Below are 26,794 nucleotides of genomic sequence, written 5' to 3' on the forward strand. Positions count from 1 at the left end.
TCTTTCCTAAGTCTCATCCTCCCTGCCAGATCTTTTTTTTTTTTTTTAATTTTTTTTTTAACGTTTATTTATTTTTGAGACAGAGAGAGACAGAGCATGAACAGGGGAGGGGCAGAGAGAGAGGGAGACACAGAATCTGAAACAGGCTCCAGGCTCCGAGCTGTCAGCACAGAGCCCGACGCGGGGCTTGAACTCACGGACCGTGAGATCATGACCTGAGCCGAAGTCCGACGCTTAACCGACCAAGCCACCCAGGCACCCCTCCCTGCCAGATCTTTAGTGCACATGGTTCCCGGCTACTCCACAGAAAGGGGAGTGCCTCTGAACAGAAACCCCATTCTCTTCCAATTTGACCTGAATTTCCTTGTAGCCCTCACAACACACACCGCCCAGGCGGCCCTGGCCTCACCCTGGATCCTCAGGCTCTCCTGATACTGGATGATGAAGTACTCTTGAGTCTGCTGCAGCTTCTTCAGCTCATTCTCTGTGTCCTGTGTGACCAGTCGCAGCTCCTCAAACGTCTGGTTGATCTGGAGGTGTTTCTGGGACATGGTGTCAGCAAGACTTCCAACTGGAGAAGTACCCTGAGGACATATCAGGGGAGGAGAGTGTGGGCGGAAGTGAGCTGGGCAGTGAGGATGGTAGAAAACCTCAGGCCTTGGGGCCCCTGGGTAGCTCAGTCGGTTAAGGATCTGACTTCAGCTCAGGTCATGATCTTGTCATCCATGAGTTCGGGCCCTGCATCGGGCTCTGTGCTGACAGCTCAGAGCCTGGAGCCTGCTTCAGGTTCTGTGTCTCCCTCTCTCCCTGCCCCTCCCCCACTCCCACTCTGTTTCTCAAAAATGAATAAATGTTAAAAAAAAAAAAGAGAGAGAGAGAGAAAGAAAACCTCAGGCCTTAATCTGAAGAAAAAGCCAATGCTAGCACCTATAACCTAGCGAAAACCCCAAAAGCAAAATTGTGAGTCAGAGGAATTGCAAACATCATTTGTGAGAACTGGTGTGGAGGGGAGATAAAAGGAGGGGGAAATAGGTGACCTGACCAACTGTGGCACCTTCATATGCCATAATAGAAAGTTCTTTCACAGTCTGGCCTCCATCAGAGTTGCCCAAACAGGGTCCATCTAATTCCCTTCAGAGAGACTAGAAGTGAACACATCCAGGATATACCTGGGTTTTTCTACTAATGATGATGACGCCTCATTCCATATTCATGCACTGATCCAGGGCTATGGACCATGTGAGGTGCTGGGGACACAGTGGGGAAGAAGGCTGTGTGAACGTACATCATCTGTGTCTTCACTCAAGACCTTATTCTAACTGAGGGAAGAGGCTCAATCTCTCACACATGGTATCATGGAGACCCCAAAGTTCTAGGGCAGGCACAGCAAGGATTTTATGGATCCAGCCATTTAAGTGACCTGGTCTGAGCCATTCCCTCTATGCTTGACTAAGAGAGGGCTCAGCAGAAATCCCTCTTAAGTAATCTCACCTGAACATGAGCATGCCTTTACTCAAAAACTGTTCAGTTGGGGTTAAATTATTTTGCACTTGTTCACATTGTTTTGTGGTGGTAATCTCACCAAGGTCATGAATCAATTAAGATCAGAGACTAGTGTTCTATTTCTTTTGTGCTCCTTAGGACAATGCTCTGTTTATAGAAACATCAACAGATGCACACTGAGTTGTCTTGAGAGATCTGGGTCCAGAGAGAGGGGGGCAAGGAAGGACTTCCCAGCTCTTCTCCCCACATCCATGGGACACTCACATTGTTGGCTTCGCGGACCAGCCTCTGCTCGTTGTACAGAATATGCCGGATGCAGCGGACCAGCTCCATGGGGCAGCGGTCATACGTGTTCTGAAAGAACCCAATAGCAGACATCACTTTGTTCCACTCTGTGCTATGGGGCCTAACCCTACCTCAGAGCAGGGGTAAGATTTTATGATGAGGGGACTCCTGGAGACATGATGACATAATCATGAGCAATATGGCTCCTCCAATACTAATGGGGGACAAGAAAAGCACATCATAGGAAACCCAATTACAGTGAGAGGTAAGGTTATTTTATTTCCTGCCTCCTAATTTGCCTAAAGTACTAGGGTGTCATTCTTGGAAACAGGATACATAAATTTCAAAAAGGCCACGTAAGAGGAGAAATGACACCACCTCGACCGAGCAGTCAAAATTACTACCCCCGGTGCAAGGAAGATGGACGGTGTATGTCTTCAGATGTGATACCCTGGGAAGGACACAACATCACTTACTCAGGATTCTCATCAGAGATGTGTAACCTGAATCTAATCAGAAGGAGACATGACACAGACCCAAAAAGATGTTCATTTTATCTTTAAAAAAACAGATGAGTTGAATTATTTTAAAATGTCAATGTAAGAAAAGGCAAAGAAGGTTGAGAACAGTTCCAGATTAAAGTAGATTAAAGAAACATGACAACCAGATGCAATATATGGTCCTGGGCTGGTGGGAAAAAAATGTCCTAGAGGACTTTATTGTGACTCAACTGACTGTTGACAAAATGGAAACACAGATACAAGATTACTGAAAAGTGTTCTATCAATGTTAAATGCACTAAAGATGATAACTGCACTATAACTATGTATAGAAAACGCACACTAAAGTACTCAGGGGCAAAGGGACACGACGTATGCAACTTACTCTCGAGTGACAAAAAAAAATGTGTGTGTACGTGTGTGTAGAGACAGAATATGACAAAGCAAATGTTAACAACGGGTGGATCTGGGCATATGTACGGGTTCTTCGTATCAATCCTGCAACTTCCTATAAATTTGAAATTGTCTTCAAATAAAAAGTTTAAAAACAAAAGGCTACAACCACAAAGCCAAACAGTAAGAACTTTATACGGCGAACATGTAAGTCCACAACACTGGGTTCCAGAGGAGAAAGAAAATCTCTACGGGAAGCACTGAATGAAGGAGAGGATTAAGTGTGACCCGGCCTTCACACCCACCTGGAGCTGCGTGGCATAGTGCCCCAGCTTGATCTTCAGTAAGAACCCATCTTCCCCCACTTGGTGCTCCGCCTTCTTCTGCAGCTCCTGCACCAGGCCCTCCAGGAGTTGGGTGGCCTTAATGTTCTCCTGTGGATTATCAAGATCTATTGAGTCCCTAGGGGAAAAAAATTACATACATATGTATACATACATGCACATGAGCCTGTATAAATGCAGCCTCAACGCATCACGCCTTTTCTTTAGCTAAAGTGATTTCTTCATAATGCTCACTGCAAATTTTAGGAAGCAGTTTCAAATCGACTAGATGCCTAATCGACTATGTTAATCTATCCCTAATCCACTAATTAGCTTAGTGGACTAGATATTTTCTTTTCTTTTCTTCTTCTTTTTTTCTAAACAATGTACTGCCCTTTCTCCTTCCTCCTACTGACTTCTCTGGTGCTTATGCTATCTGCTTCTAGAAATGAAGGGAAAAGGAAAGTGCTTCGTGTACTCTGAAGGAAATAAGGGCTCTGATAACTTCCTATTTATAGTTACCCCTTAAGGGTGTAAGGGGGCACAAGGTCAAGAATGTCCTACATGCTTTTTCCAGCCTTGACTAGTTCTATGTGCTAATTCCACATATAGTATTTCTTAAGTAAAGGCAGGTGAAACAACACTACTATTTCTAAGGAGCCCTGGAAATGAGATATTAGGACAGAAAGCGCCTGCAACTATGTACACAAATCAGACATTTCTATCTATCACCAGTTGCAGATCTGGGACCTGCAGGCAGTGCTAACTCTTCTCGTGAGGCAGAGAAACCACTCCATGGACTTTGTATTCATTCAGAGGCACTGAACTGGTGACAGGGGTTGGATGGCTTCTCTCCCTTCCTGCCTTCCCTCTTTTCCCCACTCCCTTCTCCAACTCTTTATTTTTTAAAACAATTTAGGCAACAATTGCTACTGGGCAGTACGAAATCGCTTAACTCAGCTCACTGAAGAAACCGAACAGCTGTCAGATTGAAATAACATTCAATTACTGCTGACCGGGTCTGGAGCCAAGCAAGAGATCTAGAGGTAGCTAAAAGGCTCCGTCACCTCGAAACCCCTGAAGTCAGTTAGCAAGTAATTTCAAACAAAGGCACAAACAGGTGTGCCACAACACTGAGAATGTAGTTCAATCACATAATACGCCCAAATCTGCACTCTAAGCAAAGACAGTAGAGAAAACCAAATTTTAAATACGTGTGCTCTCTGAACTAAATAAAATATGTACTAAATAAAAGCTGGGAGGAATGGAGGGCAGCTGCACCTCTGTTTTGGTTGGCAATAATGCTCCTTGTCTGAGGAACCCACTCTTGAGAAGATCCTGTCTCTGAGCAAAACCCATGGAAATCGAGTACTGGTTCTGGTACTTAAAAACTTAATTCTCGGGGCGCCTGGGTGGCTCAGTCGTTTGGGCGTCCGGCTTCGGCTCAGGTCATGATCTCACAGTTTGTGAGTTCGAGCCCCACGTCAGGCTCTGTGCTGACAGCTCGGAGCCTGGAGCCTGCTTCAGATTCCGTGTCCTCTTCTCTCTCTGCCCCTCCCCAACTTGTGCTCTGTTATGTCTCTCAAAAAATAAATAAATGAAAAAAAAAATTAAAAAACCCAATTCTCTGCTTAAAAGAAAAAAGAAAAGAAAGGAAAAAAAAAGCCTTTCTTAGCTTAAACATGAAGAACTGAACATTTTTCTATTGAAATCTTTATGTTCTTAAGAAAACCAAAATAAATAAAATTCAGGCTTTCCTTCATAGCAACACAAGTCTTTTAAACATTCATTCGGTGAGAAACTACATGGGAGATCTACTAAATGAAATTTTAAATCACCAGAAACTTTCTACTAACAGTTTTCTGAACTCTCCAAATCATTAAAACAGAAACGAAAATGAAAAGGAAATGGAAAAGCACTAAGCAAGGTGCAGCCGACATGCTTATATTTAGCTCTTTTTTTTTCTTATCACTTCATTACACGAGGCTGAGATTTTTTAAATTGCCCAGAAAATTGCCTTCCTTTGGTGCTCTCTAGTTTTCAAACAGAAATCTGTTACTAACACATAACCTCAATTATTCCAAGGCAGCATTACTGACAGGTACCCAGCTCTCCCCAGACAGTCGCATAGTGGCCAGCTTCTCCTGGGCTCTGCCAGAGAGGACCCCACCCCGCCATGATGGTGGGGGGCCTGAAGTAGCTGATGAGCACGTCAGATCAGACAGACAGGCTGGTGGCCTCCCAACATGCTCCCAGACCCTGAGCAGAGCAGCAACAGCCTGCAATAATGTTATCAATCTACTACATTATACTAATTCTGAAAGAATTTAAAAACAATTTTATCTCTGCGCATATAAGCAGGAATTCGGAAAATAAAAATAAACACGCTTGTTAAATCTGCCACCAAGACATGACTATTGTTAATATTTTGGTGTACTGGCTTTTAGCCTTTATGGGTATGCATAAACTTTAAAACATAGGGGCACGTGGGTGGCTCAGTCGGTTAATTGTCCGACTTTGGCTTGGATCATGATCTCCCAGTCGGTGGGTTCGAGCCCTGCGTCGGGCTCTGTGCTGACAGCTGAGAGCCTGGAGCCTGCTTCGGATTCTGTGTCTCACACTCTCTCTGCCCCTCCCCCGCTCACACTCTGTCTCTCTGTTTCAAAAGTAAATAAACATTTAAAAAAAATTTTAAAAACACCAACATCTCCATTGTTAATTTGTTATCAATACATTTTATTAAGTGATATGCATATGCATACCTTAGCTGCCCCATTAAGCACTAAATTCTTTGTGGACATGGGCTTTTCATTTTTTTTTTAAGTTTATTTATTTATTTGTTTTAAGAGAGAGAGAGAGAGAGAAAGAGTGTGTGCACGAGTGCACGCCAGCAATGACAGGAGAGAGAGAGAGGGAGAGAGAGGATCCCAAGCAGGCTCCTCACTGTCAGCGCAGAGCCTGAACACAGGGCTCAACCCCATGAACCGCAAGGCCATGACCCTGAGCCAAAACCAAGAACCGGACGTCCAACTGAGCCGCCCAGGCATCCCTGTGGACAAGGGCTTTATCTGTTCCTATCTTACACCCTATAGGTACTCAAAACATATTTGTTAACTGTTGTTTATTAGCAGCAATACTCTAATGCTTTTAGCCAGAGTTTACTAAAGGGGGGAAATCCTATTTTAAAAATCCTAAGAGTTATTCCACCTGCTTAAAATCTAAGCTAGGGTTAAATACCTCCTTATGGGTCATGTTGTTGTTTTTTTTTTTAATTTTTTTTTCTTAATGTTTTTATTTATTTTTGAGACAGAGAGACAGACCATGAGCAGGGAAGGGGCAGAGAGAGAGGGAGACACAGAATCGGAAGCAGGCTCCAGGCTCTCAGCCGTCAGCACAGAGCCCGATGCGGGGCTCGAACTCGCAGACTGTGAGATCATGACCTGAGCCAAAGTTGGACGCTCAACCGACTGAGCCACCCAGGCGCCCCCACGTCGTTTTTTAAAAAATGTACAACTTTTAAAGTCTCCATCATGTTTTCCTTCCCATATGCCCATGTTTCACTAAATCTGATAGAAAAAAACTCTGTTCACTTACCAAGCTTGGCTTTCAATCCACTGGGATAAATAATGTCGCACCTCAATGGGGAAATGCTGACCATATAATGCTTGCATCTGATGAAGGGCATCGCCTTGGAGCTGCTGGGCTTGTATCCACACAGCCATGGTTTGCAACCTGTTAAACAAACAATCAGTGGTTTGGGTGGGGTTTTTGGTTTTTTTTCCCTTCAGCTTTTAAATCCACTAGACTAAATATTCACAGTTATAAAACCTAGAGACAAATGCTTTTAAGCCCTTCTTGGTAGATCAGTATTTTTGAACTGAATTTTAGCTTTAAAAATGTTTCAAAATGTACACATTCAATGTGGCCGTGGGAAGGTATATAACTGGGTCTATGAAGCTCTGACTGTAAAACAAACTGAAGTCCTACAAGTAAAAGTACAAAGCCAACATTAGGGGAAGAACTGCCTATAGCTTTGATATCACATATTCTTTACTTTTGTTCCAAACTTGAAATAATAATAAGCAGTATTTCTGGGGCGCCTGGGTGGCTCAGTCGGTTAAGTGTCCGACTTCGGCTCAGGTCATGATCTCACGGTTCATGAGTTCAAGCCCCACATCGGGCTTGGTGCTGACAGCTCAGAGCCTGGAGGCAGTTTTGGATTCTGTGTCTCCCTCTCTCTCTGTCCCTCCGCCACCCTCTCTCTCCCTCTCAAAAATAAAGAAACATTATAAAAATAATAATAAGCAGCATTTCAACAGGATAAATAATTAGCAAAGGGATTTTTAAAAGAATCACTTGTTTTGGATCTGGTATTCTGACTTTTAAGAAATATAATAAATGTGCTATTTTGAAAAAGACCCAGTAAAAGAAGAGTGAAAATATCTAAAGCATGAATTGAACCCTATGCCCTATGTGTTATTACTAGTTACCTAAGCTGCAATGCTTTACACATAAAGGGCACAGATTTATCTGGAAAAATGCCCCAAGTGTCACTTTCTGAGTTACTGTGAAGGAATTTATGAAACAATCTTCTGTTATAGTATTTAAAAATCTCTCTGACATAAAAACAATACATTCCAGCTAAGAATGGATTCTTAAACAAAGAATACAAGAACCATTGTATTCCAATAGTAGGTAGATTTTTAAAACATGCTCTTGACTCTAGAAAAGGTTTTATAAAACTACCAAGATGCCTTCTCAGATTTACCAAAGAATTTTTTTTCAATATATGAAATTTATTGTCAAATTGGTTTCCATACAATACCCAGTGCTCATCCCAAAAGGTGCCCTCCTCAAAACCCATCACCCACCCTCCCCTCTCTCCCAACCCCCATCAACCCTCAGTTTGTTCTCACTTTTTAAGAGTCTCTTATGCTTTGGCTCTCTCCCACTCTAACCTCTTTTTTTTTTTTTTTCCTTCCCCTCCCCCATGGGTTTCTGTTAAGTTTCTCAGGATCCACATAAGAGTGAAACCATATGGCATCTGTCTTTCTCTGTATGGCTTATTTCACTTAGCATCACACTCTCCAGTTCTATCCATGTTGCTACGAAGGGCCATATTTCATTCTTTCTCATTGCCACGTAGTACTCCATTGTGTATATAAACCACAATTTCTTTATCCATTCATCAGTTGATGGACATTTAGGCTCTTTCCATAATTTGGCTATTGTTGAGAGTGCTGCTATGAAAGCATTGGGGTACAAGTGCCCCTATGCATCAGCACTCCTGTATCCCTTGGGTAAATTCCTAGCAGTGCTATTGCTGGGTCATAGGGTAGGTCTATTTTTAATTTTTTGAGGAACCTCCACACTGTTTTCCAGAGTGGCTGCACCAATTTGCATTCCCACCAACAGAGCAAGAGGGTTCCCGTTTATCCACATCCTCTCCAACATCTATAGTCTCCTGATTTGTGCATTTTGGCCACTTACCAGAGAATTTTTAATTCATTTGGCAGAAACTCTCTGGGATCAACCCGATTGCGGCAGCAACATCACTTTCATGTACACAAGGTAGTAAAACTGAATCTTGCTCTAATACTATGATCCACAGTGTAGAATTTGATGTCAGGCAAGGCTAACTTGAAATCCATCCAAAATGATTTGGCTACTGATTTGCACAATTCTCTTAAGTATATTACGGTTAGGGTGCAGTAAATCAAATCTTGATTTTGTTGAGTACCAGAGACTACACATGTGTGTTAGGAAACAAAAATCCCTTCTCTGTTAGTTGTAGTTGCGCGATCGTATAACACTGAGCTATTTATGGGACAAGTCAGTTAGCCAACAATGAGGTGTGGGGTGGATGCCAGTTACCTATTTTAGACTTGTGCAGTGCTATAGAACACTTGGGCGGTGTACAATTTTATTTAGGGCTTTGGGCATTAAAGCTGGGATCACTGTAAGATCATCCAAGACATCAAATTTCAATGGCTGTGAGTTTACTAGGAGAAAGACTCGGATAAAAGAGCTCTCTCCAGAAGCAATCCCATGTTATAATCCAACATCTGGAAGACATTTAATTGTACAATATAATTTTTAATTAAATGAATCATATCCCAAGATTTTGGAAAATTGGAAAAGATATCAAAGGCTTGTTTTTTGGATAAAAGGTGAAGGGATGGATGGGTTGGGTGGAGGTTCTTAGGCACTGAAGTGTATGGAAGAACAATGAAGGAATGAAGAACATAATTCAGGCACTCATCTCTTTTGGTGGTAAGGAACTGGAAAGAAGTAGGACCTCACTATAGCAGTCTTAATGAGTATGTGAACAATACCAACAGATACAAAAATTTTCTTGAATCTTCCATTCATTAGCTGAACTGACCCAAGAGACAAAAGAACAAAAACTGGGGGGAAACATTGATCTCCTCAGAGGCCCCTTAGGCCACTGAAAGAACGTAGTATTTTCTGGTCCATTGTATCCTCTTGGTCTACTTGACTTTTCTTCACATGATTTATCATTCCCGACATTTATCATATATTTGTTTACTGTCTTCTCACTACGGTGAAATCACCATGAACACAATGACTTTGTTTTGTTCACTGTTTCTCTTGGGCCTAGAACTGTGCCTGGCACATAAGCATTCCGTAAATTTTTGTTGTTGGTGAACAAATAAATGTATACACACAATTTGGTCAAATACATCAGGTCTTTTTAAAGTTATTGTGGAACAAGGTATCAGTATAAAATACCAAGGTGGGGCACTTGGGTGGCTCAGTTGGTTAAGCATCTGACTCTTGATTTCGGCTCAGGTCATGATCTCGTGGTTCGTGGAATCAAGCCCTGCATCCAGCTCTATGATGACAGCATGGAATCTGCTTGGGATTCGCTCTCCCTCTGCCTCTCCCCACCACACTCATGCTTGCTCTCACTTTCACTCTCAAAATAAATAAACATTAAAAAATTGAAGAAAAAAAAAAAGGAAAGAAATACAGTACCAAGGCCAGAAAAGGGAACAGATTTTACAACTCAGATGAGTCTGTATTAACAATACTCTATTTGTTCCTTAATAACATATGCCACAATGTGTAATTTTACTTTTTAGTTTTTGTTAACTTATTTTTGTTTATCTTCCCCACTGAAGTCTAAGAACAGTGAGTAAAGGGAGGGGGGCCTGGGTGGCTCAGTTGGTTAAACGTCCGACTTTGGCTCACGTCATGATCTCAACAGTTCGTGGGTTTGAGCTCCACATCAGGCTGTGCTGACAACTCAGAGCCTGGAGTCTGCTTCAGATTCTGTGTCTCCCTCTCTCTCTGTCCCTCCTCTGCTCACGCTCTGTCTCTCTCAATCTCTCTCTCGAAAATAAACATTTAAAAAAAAAAAAAACAGTGAGCGAAGGGAGCACATTTATTTACTACTGTGTTCCCTAATGCCTAAGTATAATGGCTGCCATAGTAAGGAAGTAATCAAGACATATTTGCTAGTGAATAAATACATACGTGGTAAATATTTCACATACCCTGCTGGTTGAGCATATTCCAAGTATCCATTATTGCTTTAAGAAAGAAGTACAATGGTAATATGCCATATATATAGGGGTACTATATAAATATCATACCATTGTGTCTTAAGTTTTATATTAGTTTTCACTTATTATCAAAGAGCAGAATGCTGAACTCTTAGAATCTGTCAGAATGTTTTTTATGGTTCTAAATATGAACATGTTGTAATATTTTCTAAAATGCTATTTGAAGAATAGCCGGTAAATATAAGGTGGTAACCACCTTATTTTGATAAGTACAAAATACTACTTTTAATTTCACTACATAAAAATGCTTTGATAGAGCTGGAGAGTAGATTTTGCCTACTAATCAAAAACATATAAAATAAAGGTACAATAAATAGTACAGCATCATTTTCATTTTACTTTTTAACTAAGAATTATATATGCATGGAATAGAAGATGAATTACTGCAATTGTCATGTAACAATTTAAAATATACAATTTGGAGAAAAAACCCACCCCACCCCCACTGTATCAGTAGAACCTAGAACCTAAGTAGCGCTTTCCCTCGTACATGCCCAAACTCTTCACACCCATCATTAAGCTATGCCTACGCCTGGCATGAGCCGAGACCCTGTCCTTTGTCACCAGTATTCATTCTGCCACCAAATACTACTCTACATATGCAGTAACTGTCCTCAATACAGGCTTTCTTTTGCTTATTTACAGGCAGCTCTGTCTTCAACGTGTGATGTTCTGACAAGGAAGTGGTTTGTATCTTTGGTAAATCATCACAGGGGCTTCTCTAAAGACTGGGAAATGGATTCACAATCTTATTTTTAGCCAAAGATGAGAATCAGTTGAGTTTTGCTTAGTTGCATTCTTAGTGTTCATAAGCATTCCAAACAACCCAAATTAGCCTTGGATGCAGAATGTCATACTTTCCAAAAGCCTAACATGTGGAAATCAACCTTATATATTTGGATATATCCTAGGAGTCTCAAATAAAGCAGACTGTCAGGCACTTGTTTAAAAAAAGTTCAAAGTCTAATAGCTCATAATGTTACAGTCTTACTGAAAACCATAAAAATGAATGTCCACTAATAAATGGTATGTGTGAGTGGGATTTAGGAATAATCTTGTCTCAATAATAAATACACTCTTATTAGATGCCTTCCCTTTTAAAAGTAAAATATGAACCTTTGTCAAGAAAAATATCACTCTAGGGGCGCCTGGGTGGCTCAGTTGGTTAAGCATCCGACTCTGGCTCAGGTCATGATCTCGTGGTTCATGAGTTCGAACCCCATGTTGGGCTCTGTGCTGGCAGCTTACAGCCTGGAGCCTGCTTTGGATTCTGTGACTCTCTCTCTTCTCTGCCCCTCCCCTGCTCATGCTCCCTCTGTCTCTCAAAAAATAAATAAACGTTTAAAAAAGAAGAAGAAGAAGAAGAAGAAAAAGAAAAACATCACTCTCTCTGAAGACTTCTAGAACACTGTGGCCAAGGTCATGGTGCCAAGGTCCTCCAAGCTAAACTGTGGAGGAAGATAAGTATAGAGTACATGACAGTTGAAGGCTCCCAATGCATATACGCCAACTGAGTGAATATATTCTAGTTTGGGGTGGGAGTGGGAGGAGTTAAAATGTGTGTAGGGATCTGTTGCACTGGGCTTGTGTGCATAATTTTTGTTTTTTTTTTAAGAGAGGAAGAGAGAGCACGGGCCTGTATGCAAGCCAGGGAAGGGCAGAGAGGAAGAGAGAAAGAGAATCTTAAGTAATCTCCATGCTCAGTGCAGAGCCCAATGCAGACTTGATCCCACGACCTTGGGATCATGACCTGAGCTGAAATCAAGAGTCGGACGCTCAACCGAGCCACACAGGTGCCCCTCATGTGTACCTTAAAGCATTTAAAAAAAAATTTTTTTTAACGTTTATTTATTTTTTGAGAGACAGAGAGAGACAGAGCATGAGCAGGGGAGATGCAGAGAGAGGGGAAGACACAGAATCGGAAGCAGGCTCCAGGCTCTGAGCTGTCAGCACAGAGCCCGATGTGGGGCTCGAACTCACGAAGTGTGAGATCATGACCTGAGTAGAAGCCAGTCGCTTAACTGACTGAGCCACCCAGGCGCCCCTCTTAAAGCATTTTGTAATTCCTACTCTCCATCCCACCACAACCACCACCCCATCACATCATATCCCGGGACTAAAGTCTCTAAAATGGGAGTTAGAGTTTTGCAGATCATGGCAAATTCACCTAAATAGAGTTCTGTGAGATTCAACTTCTTGTACCTCTCTGTGCCTCAGTTTCCTTATTTATAAGACAGTGCTAATAATACATCCCTTGGGGAGTTGTAAAAATAAGTTAATATGTATAAATGCTTAAAACAGTGCCTGGTTCATCATAAGTTCTCAATTATTATTCTGACTTTACAACCTTAAACTTATAAAGTTGGCTTCCTTCTCCCTGTGTCCAATTTTTTAATGTTTATTTATTTAAGAGTGAGTGAGCACACCGAGAGGGCTGTTCTCCCACCACTGAATTAGAACCCCAAGAATTGTGAAGGGTAGTGTAACAAGAGCAAGACTGAGTATAATAAACTCAAAAAAGAAAGAAAGAAAGAAAGAAAGAAAGAAAGAAAGAAAGAAAGAAAGAACGAATGAACATCCATTCCAATGTGCTTTTCTGACAGAGAAGACCAAGCCAGCAGGAAGTTGTGCCTTTTCCAAGGACACACCTGACCCCTACTAATTAAAGTATGAATTGTTAGCAACAAATATTTTGATTCATCTAATAAATAAAAAATAAATTTCAGAAATCAGATCCAAAAATGAATTAAAATAACATTTACTACTGTTATTATCCACCATCCAGATTTATCATTTACTATCATTTACTGGATATCTACTATATTATTTATAACAGGGGCACCTGGGTGGCTCAGTCGGTTAAGCGTCCGACTTCAGCTCAGGTCACGATCTCACAGTCCGTGAGTTCGAGCCCCGCGTCGGGCTCTGGGCTAATGGCTCAGAGCCTGGAGCCTGCTTGCAATTCTGTGTCTCCCTCTCTCTCTGCCCCTCCCCCATTCATGCTCTGTCTCTCTCTGTCTCAAAAATAAACATTAAAAAAATTATATTTTATAACAGTAAATACTTTTATGAATCTACTCATTTAATCCTCACACAAATATTAGGAGGTAGGCACTATTATTATCCCCAGTTTACAGATGGGGAAATCAAGGCTCAACAAATTAAACAGGATTGTAAAATGGCATAACAACTTTGGAAAACAATCTGGCAGTTCTTCAAAGGTTGAGTATGGAGTTACTATATGACCTAGTAGTTCAGCTCCTAGGTAAATGCCCAAGGGAACTGAAAGCATTATGTCCAAAAAAATTTGTACACAAATATTCAAAGCAGCATTACTCATAATGGCGAAAAAGAGGAAACAACACAAATGTCCATCAACGAAGGGATGGATGATATGGATATAAGTGGAAAAATAAAATGGATAAAATGGAATATTATTCAGACATAAAAAGGAACGAAATACTGACACATGCTACAACATGGATGCACCTTAAAACATTATGCTAAATGAAGCTAGACACAAAAAGCTACCTACTATAAATTCCATTATATGAAATGTCCCAAATAGACAAACCCATAGACACAAAGAAAGTTGGTGGTTACCAAGGGCAGCAGTCATGGGAAGTGACTCTTAATGAGTATGTATTTCTTTTGGGGATGAAAAATTTGCTCCAGGTCCCACACCACTGGTCTGTGTTGGATCTGGGGAGTCTACCGCTTTATCGGGTGGCCTTTGCCCTGAGAACTTGCCGTGGTTTGTCATATTATTTTTTGTACTTTTCTGTATGTTTGTTATATTTCATAACTTAAAAGAAAAAGAAATTAGAGTAAGAAACCTAATATGATAAGGCTCTGATTTGGGCAAAGGCTTGGACTAGTTGGCAGATGAAATAAGAGATACATAAACATTGCTTCTGATCTGAAAAATCTAAGGCAAGGAATCAGGATTCAAAACTGTTAACTATATCAGCACCATTTAATACTTAAAGACTTTGGACAGAATATAAAGAGCAGTTCCTTAGTTATGTTTACTGCATTACTGTCAATACCAACATTATTACATATACTAAGTGGCGGTGGTCACCTAACCTAGTAGTAGAAACTTGGAGGGACAGAAAAATGTGAAATAGCAGTAACAGTGGATTAAAACTTTACTCATATTAAACTGAATATCAAGTAAGGTTTGAGTAAAATGATCCCATCTAAAAGTAGGTCAATACCAGAGCCATCTGCTCTTTAAAAAAAATTTCTAAACACTACTGTATAAGCAATCAGGAAGGCAATTCTCTAACAAAATCAGATTATTAAACAGATGGGAAGAGAACAGAAAGAATCAAAGCATTTGGCTCACAAAGAAGCAAACAAGGAAAAATTTGCCCAGGCAACACAGAGATGATAATATTCTGGGAAGACAATCAGTCATAAATCTTCATGTCACAGCCAAATCATTACGTACTACTCTGGGAAGCAGAGTGAGAGGAAAGGGGGTGATGGAGAAGCAGAGGAAAGGTAGAGAGAGGGAGCTATCTGTGAAATATACAGATCAAGCCTTAGTGGATTATCATATATTTAAAATGCTCACCTAAATATAAGGCATCTTAGTGAAAAACGCAACCTCAAAAATAAAGAGAGTAGACTCAGACAAGGATCATATCATAGCAACTAAAACCATTAGGTGGTACTTGTTGGGGAATAGGATATTCACAGTCTCAAAGTGTTACCTCACCTATTACTTATTATTCACAAAGGGAAAAGTATATTTTCAGTGGAAGAAAATGACGAACAACCAAATAATCAAATATCCTCAATCATGGAACAAACTGACATTAGAGTAGTCCCCCCCACTTACACGCAGGGCATATATTCTAAGACCCCTCGGTGGATGCCTGAAACTACAGATAGCACAGAACCCTATATATACTATGTTTTTCCTATACATACATGTCTACGATAAAGATTAATTCATAGATCAGGCACAGTAAGAGATTAAAAACAATAGCTAAAAATAAAACTGAACAATTGTAACAATGTAGTATAATAAAAGTTATACGAATGTGGTCTAAGTATCTTATTGTACCACACCCATCCATCCTGTGATGTTAATGCCTACATGAGATGAACTGAGGTGAATGACGTAGGCAAGGTGATGTAGCATTAGGCTACTATTAACCTTCTGACAATATGTCAGAAAGACCATGGGTAACTGAAACTGTAGAAAGTGAAACTGTGGATAAGGGGGGCTGTTGCATATGCCTCCAAATGTGATCTATTGAAAAGAATACACAAATTAATGTTTCACTTCTACTCATGTAACAGTCAGACAAATCCAAATTGTAAGACTCTTATGAAAGACAGAAAAATGGTAAAGGAGACTAGGAGTGACTGGGTGGCTCAGTCGGTTGAGCGTCCAACTTTGGCTCAGGTCATGATCTTACAGTTCCTGAGTTAGCCGCGCATCAGGCTCTGTGCTGATAGCTCAGAGCCTGGAGCCTGCTTCGAAGTCTATGTCTCCTTCTCTCTCAAAAATAAATAAACATCAAAAATTTTTAGATTAAAGGAGACTAAGGGACATGATAACTACCTAGGGCATAACTTTAAAAATAAAACAAACCACATCTCTAAAGGACATTACTGGGACAATTAAAAATTAAAATTTTAAACTCAAATTGAATTTAAATATAGCCTATAGATTGGATATTACTCTGTCAATATTAAATTTCTTGAGACCGATAATGGCATTGAGGTGATACTGGACTTGTTCTTAGTGGATACATACTCAAGCATTTAAGGATAAAAAATGGTCATGATGGCTGCAGCGGGCTTTCAAAGGAAAGAGGGAAAGGACGGTGGTGGTAGGAAGGGTGATAAAGGGAAGGTAATAACTGATCAATGTAGGCAAAGTGTACACGAGCGTTCGTTCATTGTTCTGTCCTTCCCATTTTTCAGCAATTTAGAAGTTTTTCAAAATCAAAATTAAGGGCAAAAATTGCAAGAAAGAAAAACAAAAAACAGAGCAGAGGTTTGGCTGCCATCTTGAAATTGTCCCTGGCAGTACATAAAAGTCTGGACTTCTGAGACATTGTGCTGAAGCTGGTAGGACACTGTTATACAAACTGGACTCCTTCATGCCACGCTGGCCTACGGCTCGAATACACGTGCATTATCATCTGTGTTGAAATCCATTAAGCAACCTGAACAACCCATTTGGGAAGAAGCTACATCAATGCCATTTTCCAGATAACTAAAAACATTTTCTGTAGCCCACAAATAATGACCTTCTGCATTATGGAAAGGAAGAAATGATGTGAGACTGCCATGTAGCCCTATGTTAGCCTCTGAATTTCTAATAAATGCTTATAGCTGTACCCATTTTATACTGTTAATCAAGACCAACTCATCTTAGAATGTGGCTTTTGTATAGTTTGAATTAGTTCAGGAAATAAAAATTCCTACCGCAATATACTCAGTTTCTGTACCATTTAAATGAAAGATAATCCCTTCCTTCTTGTTTTGATTCAAAAAGGGCAATTTATTAATAAATCTATATATGTTCCCAATATTTTCCTCATTAAAGTTCACATCTTCCCTCTTACCATTGAGAATTACAGTAGCATTAAGTTTCCACTTAACAAAATTTGCTCTGAAGAGCACCTTACACTAGGGCAATTTCCAGGGGCAAGCATTAGTTAAATTAGATAATATACAACAGTAAGAAACTGGAAACAACCTAAATTCAACATAGGAGGATGGTTAAACTATAATATATTAATCTGATAGAGTATTGTGACAATTTAAATAAAGTATGAAGACAATATTGAGATATAAGGCAATGTACATATATTTTTTAAATATAAAGAAAAGAATATTAAATGAAAAGTATACACAATGTGTATGTTAAAGAACAAATAACAGAGCAAGGTCAAAGAGAACTATAAACAGTTGTTCCATTTAGGTGAAGGCATTTTGGTACAATTTTTTAAATAAAGTTTTTGATTTATTACATTTTGTTTAAAATGTAAATTTGAAATATAAATTTAATGAGCATGAGCAATTGGTACTACTCATCCCACAAGAACCAACCACAAAGGGACACACAAAAGACATAGAAACAAATACTTCCTACATGACAATATCCAGGTTATGGCACTTTCTTACAAGTTAGGTAGACTTAAGTAGGGCATGAAATAATAAAAATTCAGAATCGCAATTCTTTCAAAAGAAGCACAATTCTATCACTTTCAAATACACAGCAACACAATGTGTTTTCAAGTAGTAGTTCAAGACTATTAATGGCCGAGATTAATTTGTAATTTTGACATCTATTTATATTTTATTTAAATCCCCTAAATTGCCTTGCATTCAATAACTTTATTAATGTTATTCTTTCGTTTAACAAACCCTTCTTTTAAAAGTGGTATAAAAGTAAACGGCACAAAAATATACCTTGAAGTATTTATTTCAAGTCCAGAAGAAACCAAACAGTGTGTTTGTGGAGAGTAGAAGAAAAAAGGTTAAGAACACTTTGGCAATTTTTGAACTTAAGGGATGAATTTATGGATATTCATTATATACTATTCTCTTATTTTGTGTATGTTTGAAAATGTTCATACCAAAAAGTTCAAAGTACCAATAGGGCAAAAAATGGGTAAACCAGAACTTAGACCAGGTTGAATATTAGTGGTCTCAGGGGTAATGGAGTTTAAATTTAGAAGGCTTTATTGTGACTTCTGAAAGAAACATGGAAAATTGAAAGAAAAAAAAAAAAAGAATGGGAAAGTCATATTTCAAGACAAGAAATACTACAGACTTGGGTTCATGTTTGGATGATTTTTCATCCACGATATGATTAAATGTCCCTGCAAACTTGTACCAATTATTAAACAGAATGGAATACACAGAAAACCACTCACAGCACTGCAAGATTTCCCTTTCAAAAACTACACTTCTATTATCCCTAATGATGCACCTGAACACAACTGGCCTAGGTGAAGGCCCTTGATAGTTCAAAGGTAACAATTCAAGGCTATAGAAGATTATACTTACAAGATCAGATCCCGGAAGGCCTTAGCCATCAGTTCCTCACTGTGCTCCTAGGCCAACAGAACTGGGGGAAAGTCTTCCTATTATGTTGATATTGACTGACTTTGTGTCAAGAACCTACACCCAAAGCCTAAGCAAGGTTTGCACTCCCTCTGGGATTCTTCACTATCTCAGGAAGGTTGAACAGATCAGACCAGTTTCCAAGAACAGAAAAGAAGCACTGTAGGGAAATCCTGCTAAGGAAGCCCTGAGCTAATTCTCCCTCCCTACACCTTTTCTGCACATCAACACTAATGCTCACCTATCAACAGTATCTTTACTATCAACAGTAAACACTAGGAGAGAAACCAATAATATGTTGGAAAAGCACACCTATCCAATGAACCCCAACTAAATGGAGAACACCGTATTCTGCCCTCTTTCCATGTAGCTGTATTCTTTGCATTTACCAATAATCATAATCAACTTCATTTTTGCTTACAGTTACTTAAATATAAATCATTTCAAAAAACAAAACAAAACAATGAACCTAAATATGCTTTGGTTTGGGGCGCCTGGGTGGCTTGGTCGGTTAAGCATCTGACTTCGGCTCAGGTCATGATCTCACGGTCCGTGAGTTCGAGCCCCGCGTCGGGCTCTGTGCTGACCGCTCGGAGCCTGGAGCCTGTTTCGGATTCTGTGTCTCCCTCTCTTTCTGCCCCTCCCCTGTTCATGCTCTGTCTCTCTCCGTCTCAAAAATAAATAAATGTTAAAAAAAAATTAAATATGCTTTGGTTAAAATAAGGGAAGACTAAAATCTGCTCTTTAAGAGAGAAATGTCCCATCAGTTGGTTCCTTTGTTACTCACTGGCTGATAACCCATTTATGAAGCCCGACTGCAGCTTTTGGAAAATGATGTCAGTATGTGGGGTAAAATGCTCACTGTGTTTAAGTAAAACAAGTTCTGTAGGAAAGGTGGTCCCACAATGGATAGCAGGTATGTTAAGAAGCTAATTCTAATTCTGAGATAAAATGACATTTAAATAAAAGCTCACACTGGGGCACCCGGGTGGCTCAGTTGGCTGAGTGTCCGACTCTTGGTTTCAGCTCAGGCCATGATCTCACAGTTTGTGTGTTTGAGCCCCACATCAGGCTCTGTGCTGACAGTGCGGGGCCTGCTTGGGATTCTCTTTCCCTCTCCCTCTCTCTGCCTTCCCCTGCTCAAGCTCTCTCCCTCAAAATAAATAAATAAACTGAAATAAGTAAGTATATAAATAAATGCTCACATCTCAGAAAATCAAAATGCAAAAGGTTTGTTCTCTCAGGAAAAAAGGTTGTCTGGTATAAGAGGTAATACTGATATCAGAACGTTCAACACTAAGATGAGTTAAAATTGTGCACCAAGTAATTGTCCACGTATACCACAGCATTAACATTGGGTCTCTGCAATACAATTACTTTTGCTAAAACAGACTACTTTTTCTGGAAAAGCATTCTCTCTCGCTATGTACTGAGGAGGATATTTCTACACAACTTAGCACCGTGAACTTGAGTGCACAGAACAGAGGCAGTGAAAGCATAACAGCTTATGCCCCAAGACATCAGCCAGGATAACGGCAGAACCCTCCTGTGCATATATGTTCTTTCACAGGCGGCACTGTTACAGGAAGAAGCAAAGAGCAGCGATTTCCTTCCAAAAGGTCAGCTGCCTCAGACAGACCAAACAGAAAGCAGTTAATTCTTGCCAACTTCCCCTCCTGCTTCTGCAGCTAGTACGCAAGAGCATTTGGTTTCCAGTAAAGCTCCAAAGAAAAACAAAGCAAATGTGACACCCAGAACTGAGGCAATGTAAAGTGTCTCACTTGACTAAATTAAAGACAATAAGATCACACAGAGCTACACTTTTTAAACGGCAATGGAACCGTTAAGAACTACCAGATTTAATGTGGACTTAATATGAGGAAAAGAACAGACTTGGAACCATCCCAGATTTTATACCAATGCTCCAGAGTTCTCCACCTAAAAATAAAATAGTATTTTGGCTACAATAAATGTGACAACATATAAGCTCCCTAGTTGATTGATATAAAAATAAATCTTTAGCTTTCCTTTTCTCAAACTGAAGTCACATCAGTTGCCAAACATGCTAAGGCAATGGCCAGGTTCAATGCTGACAATCAGCAGAAGCGCATATATGATTATATAGTTTCTTAGATCAGACATGGGGGGAGAAAAGGCTATACGACTAATAACAAAAAGGGGAAGAGGACAGAAAATATGATTTTAAATCCTCTTTGGGTAGTAACCCCTAGCAGTTATGGAGAAAGACTGAATATTAATTCTGTAATTAATTACTGAATAATTAATATTAATGGAATAATAAGACTGAAGTCTTCCCACTCCCAAAGAAACAACACAGCATTCTCATGTAGGCTTCTTTAAATTAAGCAAGCATCCATACTTTCAATCTTCCTAAAGGCAACAAAATTAGACCCTTTTGAGAATAAAAGTGCAGGAGAAGGAAGGAAAAATGAAAACTTCTTTAAGTTTTCTCAACCAGATGGATTCCTGGCTTAACTACCTACGTACAGCCTAGAAGAAAATGTGACGGGTCCTTCGCAAGGGCTCCTACAGCATGTCATAGGTCTCTATGTGGTTTCTACCTCGTTAGTTTCAGATTGTGGTGGCAACGGAGACAGCAGGCTTTTTCTGAGACAAACTCTTGTTCTAAAGATTCTAGGCTTTGATGATGAAGAGAATGTAACCCACTCTTGACAATACCTCGCTTGAAACGAAGACAATTTGGGGTTTAAGGAAAAACTTATTAGTTTGTTACATACGCTATAACCTAACTGCAGTTAGGTTATAAAACTGTTTCATGTTGGAAACAAAAACTGTTTCATGTTGCAGCCAAAATAAACTATTAAATTCCCACGCCTTTCCTATACTTAATCATCAAAACTTAAACAATAACAAAGGAATTAGCTTGGGAAAGGAGAAAAAAGAGGGTCCAAGCCATAGGAGTAATAAGAATAATTAACAATAGTAATGGCTAACGTTCAAGGAGCTCTTACTACATTATGCACTGCTGTATGCATATCACATACTCATGACAAACATATGAGGCAGTATGATTAGTATCCCCCTCCTATAGATGAAACAGGCTCAAGAGGGAATTTGCCCAAAGTCCTGCGTCAAGCCAGTGAAGGTGCAGGGATTAGCACCTAGGCTGCCCACCTTCGGGGCTCATGCTCTCAATGGTCCACACCTAGCTCCTGACATGATACCTGTGGCCCAAGACTGCTTTATGATAAACACTACAAAATGAATTAACAAAACGTACAACTCACAAGTAGGTGTGAAAAATTATTTGACAATCCAAAAATGCTTTAAATGGGACTCCCCTTTCCTAAAGGTCAGAGAACATCGAGATGACAAACCTTCAAACAAATCAAAAGAAGCCATGTTAGGTGTTTGGGGGCTCACCTTCACCCCTCTAACTCAATCAGAAATCAGCTAAAAGCTTCAGATTGTAAAATGGAGTGGGAGGAGAATAACGAGAACTGTTCTGGAGGTGAGTAACTTTGCAAAGAGGCCAAAACCTAGATCCTGACCACCTGTGGTCAGAAATTAGCACTGTGACATTTCCTATAAGCAGCAGAGTGGTTACATTTGTTGCATTTGTTCCTGAATTCCTCAGTTGGGTTTCCCTTAGATACGTCACCATCCATCATCAATATTTACCAGAGATCATCCTAAACTCAGGTTTTTCTGCTGCAAGAAAACATTTCTCATGAAAGGGACAATATCATTAATACAAATGAGACAACAACTAGTGAAATGTTCTAGGAGGTAAGACAGGATCTTACAAGCTACTGAAGTCAGTTATCTTGGTAACTGTTTACATTATATCAATAATTAAACATCGACTTACCTAACACTGATGCACACATGAAGTTACAAACAAGGTACAAATGATAAATTCCTGCAATAGTTGATACATGCTAATATGACAAATACAGAAACAATTATGTGAGTGTGCACAGTGCACAATAAATATTAATTCAATGTTAGGAGATCATGTGGGTTCACTAAGCCACGCCATTAAGTAGTAGTTACTCTGATGTGAAAAACAACTTCTGAATTTAATAGTGCTGTGCAATAAATCAAGGGAAAATCTGGGACAAGGACACCTGGCAATTCCATACTCTTATGAAAGGTGCCCCATACAGTCTTCAATAACTCTAGCTGAAAAGAGAATCAACATAATACTTGTATCCTATGCCTTTTATCATTTTGATCATCCTATTTTTAAAAAGAGGCGATGCTTTATCTCTCTAGAATTAGAATTTACCTTATACTCTGGACATAAGAACCAAGGCAACTTTGAGTTATCTGTTGTTCAACTACTAGACTATATGTTGTCCCAGGGCAGGAACCATGTCTCATTCATTTTGATCTCCTCAATACAGTACATGGTGCATAGTAATCAATAATTGTGTGTTAAATATAATTTTTGTAGAATTCTGTGTTACCAGAAAAACCCTAAATTGGGGGAAATGAATAGTAGGTCAGTTATTTCCTTCAGACGTTATTTTTAACACTGTGGAAGTCATTAACTTGAATCCTTATTACGGGAATAATGGGACTGAATCACACTTTATAGAAACTGTGATGGAGGTTTTGACTCATCATTGGTGCTAATCAAGGTAAATATAATCGCAATGTACCATTCCATAAATATCGTGACAAGTTTGTAAAATAGAGCCAACACCTCATTGCAGCAATTTCAAAGAGAATTACATGAAATATGATGGTGCTAATATTAAGCTGAAATTCCAAAGAAAGCTTCTCCTTTATGCAAACCAAACCATTTCTTTCCTTTAATTATGTGTCAAGAAAGAAGTTGAGTATAAACGGAAGGCACAACGTTTATCAACAATTCGTTCCTTCGGTTACCATGCATACTACCAAAGACAGTCCAGAAAGGTTTTATTATTATGCCAAAACAAGATGATGAGGCTCTACATCCAGAATGTAGATTAACGTTAGAAGGATGACTCAGGACTAATGGCATCGGTCTGATAGACACTGAACCTATTTTTCAATCTCCTGAGAATTCTTCAACTATAGGACCGAATGCCAACTCAGGAAGATATTTCTGTAAATACAGCCACCTTTGGCTACAGACTATTTTTTATTTAAGATGTATTTCCATGGAGCAAAGTAAATTTAGTAAGTGAAAATATAGTCTTGAATTGCTATGGATGTCCCCTACCCCTGCCAAAAATGACAAGCTGCTTGCTCAAAAGCTGTCACTAATTAGCAGCTGCTGCTGTAAAGAAAACCAAAGTAAGGCCAATAAAAGCATATTGAACTGCAAGAGGGCCCTATGACAAGAAATAGGAAATGCAAAAATCTACTTATGACCAGTAAACTAGAAATACTGGCAATCTAAATTTGGGAGAAGTGGGGGCAGGGCAATAATGGCAACATATAACCATTAATACTTCTTTAAATGTTTATTTATTTACAAGAGACAGAGAGAGAGGGCACACAGAGGAAGGGCAGAGAGAGAGGGGGACAGAGGATCCAAAGTGGGCTTTGCACTGACAGCAGCAAACCCGATGCAGGGCTCGAACTCGTGAACTGTGAGATCATGACCTGAGCCAGAGTCGAATGCTCAACTGACTGGGCCACCCAGCGGCCTCTATATTCATTAATATTTAAACAAGAACTGGAATATTCCCCCAACATCCTGAAAGTCACAGAAATCCCAGAAGACAGTCATTGAATTCCATGACAAATATCTCCACCTTTCTAACAGGAACTAATCTTGGTTTTGGATAATTTCTCATTGTCAATACTTCTGTCTCTGGCATAGTAACACTTGCATTTGCAGATTAAAAAAAAAGTTGAATTTAAACAATACCTTCCAGGGGCACCTGGCTGGCTCAGTCAGTAGAGCATACAACTCTTGATCGCAGGGTTGTGAGTTCAAGCCCCATGTTGGGTATAGAGATTACTTAAAAATAAAAATTTTAAAGTAAATAAATAATCAAAATGGCTTTCATATTCTAATGGCTTCGGCCCAAACTCCGAAGGTTATGAACCTAACTGGTGACCCTCTATTTTACAAGTCGAGAAAACGGAGTCAAGGATAGCAGAAAAGATCTGCCCAGAGTCAGTGAGCAAGGCATACAGTGGTAGAAAATCTCTTTACTGGCTCTATGTTCTATGTTCTGTTTAGGAGGCTCTAAAACAGTACTACATTAAGATTAAGATCCTACTTAAAATGTAAATTGCACAGGTTGCGGGGCACCTGGTTGGCTCAGTTGGTTAAGCATCCGACTCTGGCTCAGGTCATGATCTCAAGGTTGGTGAGTTCGAGCCCCACATCGGGCTCTGTGCTGACAGCTTGGAGCCTGGAGCCTGCTTCAGATGCTGTGTCTCCCCCTCCCATGCTCATGCTCTCTCTCTGTCTCTCAATAATAAATACACGTTAAAAATTTAAAAAAATAAATAAAGAAATTGCACAGGTTGCTTTTCAAATCATTTTCCAAGGCTATCCCTCCTCTCTCTTTCTTTCTTTACCCATCAGACAAATATAAATATACTGGGAGCAGTATATTTCTCTTTTCTCTCAACACACCAGGTTCTGTCCTTTAAAAAACTTAGGGATATTTCCTCCTTCAGATTAGTTCTCTTACTCTCTTTCTCCCTCTCCTTCCAGGTAGAATGACAGAAAGCCGTGGACTGTTTTATTTATATTTGGGCCATAGCATCTGCTTGTCTCTGCAGCAACTACTCAGGAAAATAATAATGAAAAAGAAAGAAAAAAGGAAGGAAGGAAGGAAGGAAGGAAGGGAGGGAGGAAGGGAGGAAGGAAGGAAGGAAAGGAGGAAGGAAGGCATGGAAAGGAAAGGGAGGGAAGGAACGAGAAGATATAATGAGAATAGAAAACAGAAAAGAAACAAGTTATGAACATGATTTTTTAATGAAGCAACAATTAAACCTCTCTCAGAGCTGTTGTCCCTTAGAGTTTGTCTTAATGTCGGTATAAACAATTACAACAATGTACCAGTAATTTTCCAGTTCATCATCAGGCTATAAGAAGAGAACACTTTGCTTTATGAAACATGAAGAAAGACTAATCTCTGCTATTACTGTCAGTGCAGGTTTATCAGCAAGCCCTGGAGGAGATAAGCCTACAGACATAAAGATTAGGAATCACATTTTCAAAGCTTTAATAACCCCCTAATGGTATGCAACAAGCTGCTGAATTAAGTTGTCTGGATACTTACTTTGTATGCATCACTGGCTAGGTCTAGGTACAAAGCAAAAACTAAAAACTCAGGGGAAAGACAAAAAAAAAAAAAGACACAAAGGGACAAATGTTATATGATTCCACTTATATGAGGTACCTAGAATAGTCAAACTTCTAAAGAAAGTATGTAGAATGGTGGATACTGGGGACTGCAGGAGAAGGGAATGGGGAGTTACTGTTTAATGGATACAGTTTCAGTTTGGGATGATGAAAAAGTTCTGGAGATAGACAGTGATAGGTGCATGACAATTGTTGCAAGACAATGTAAATGTACTTAATGGAACTGAACTAGTTAAACCGGTAAATGAAATCCAAAGGAAATATAGGGAATTGGCTTTCCCCTCTCTTGTTTTTCTTCCACAGTAAAAGGCATACACTTTCAGCCCTACTGAGGGCTGAAGCGGTCTCTGGATACACACCCTGTCCATTGAGATTAAAGGGGAATAAATGAAATGGAATTAAGGTATCTTCAACACCAGCCAGTGTTTTTGGCTGTCTACTGTATCTGTCTACTGTAAACAAAAGTGGATCAAACCCCCTCACAGAAACAGTAAGTATTTATAAAGAGCGCCTGTTAGATGCCAGGTTCTGTTCTAGGTACTGAGGATACAGCAGTGAAAAAAACAGACATGACTTTTATTAAACTTAGACTCTAGTATCAGATATTAAACACTTGAAAATTCAAATAAACACACACTATGCTATACTTCCTAATTTTGGCTTTTAATTTTTTCCTTTTTTTTTTTTTTTTGTCCATTGGGTGTAAAGGATACCACCTGACTATTACAAAATCTTACAAGTAAACACTAAAAGTCTATGTATTCAAACCAACATTTGGGGAAAAGTTTGAAAAGC

General features: G+C 39.6%; 1 protein-coding gene across 4 annotated transcripts in view; it reads right to left on the bottom strand.

The window, feature by feature from the left end:
• Nucleotides 1–26,794, bottom strand: part of STAT5B (signal transducer and activator of transcription 5B) — a 70,090-nt gene that overhangs the window by 19,425 nt on the left and 23,871 nt on the right. For 3 of the 4 annotated variants that reach the window (XM_053212127.1, XM_053212126.1, XM_027049006.2), the window contains 4 exons: nt 6,599–6,736; nt 2,987–3,143; nt 1,768–1,857; nt 410–584 (listed from right to left, as the gene is read on the bottom strand). In XM_053212127.1, coding sequence (XP_053068102.1) covers nt 410–584; nt 1,768–1,857; nt 2,987–3,143; nt 6,599–6,726 — 550 coding nt within the window. In that variant the 5' untranslated portion in view covers nt 6,727–6,736. Of the gene's footprint in view, nt 1–409; nt 585–1,767; nt 1,858–2,986; nt 3,144–6,598; nt 6,738–26,794 lie in introns of those variants that run through there. The other variant, XM_027049007.2, reaches the window with a different exon arrangement.

Source organism: Acinonyx jubatus, chromosome E1 (genome assembly GCF_027475565.1).
Source record: "Acinonyx jubatus isolate Ajub_Pintada_27869175 chromosome E1, VMU_Ajub_asm_v1.0, whole genome shotgun sequence".
In the NCBI taxonomy this organism is placed as follows: Eukaryota; Metazoa; Chordata; class Mammalia; order Carnivora; family Felidae; genus Acinonyx; species Acinonyx jubatus.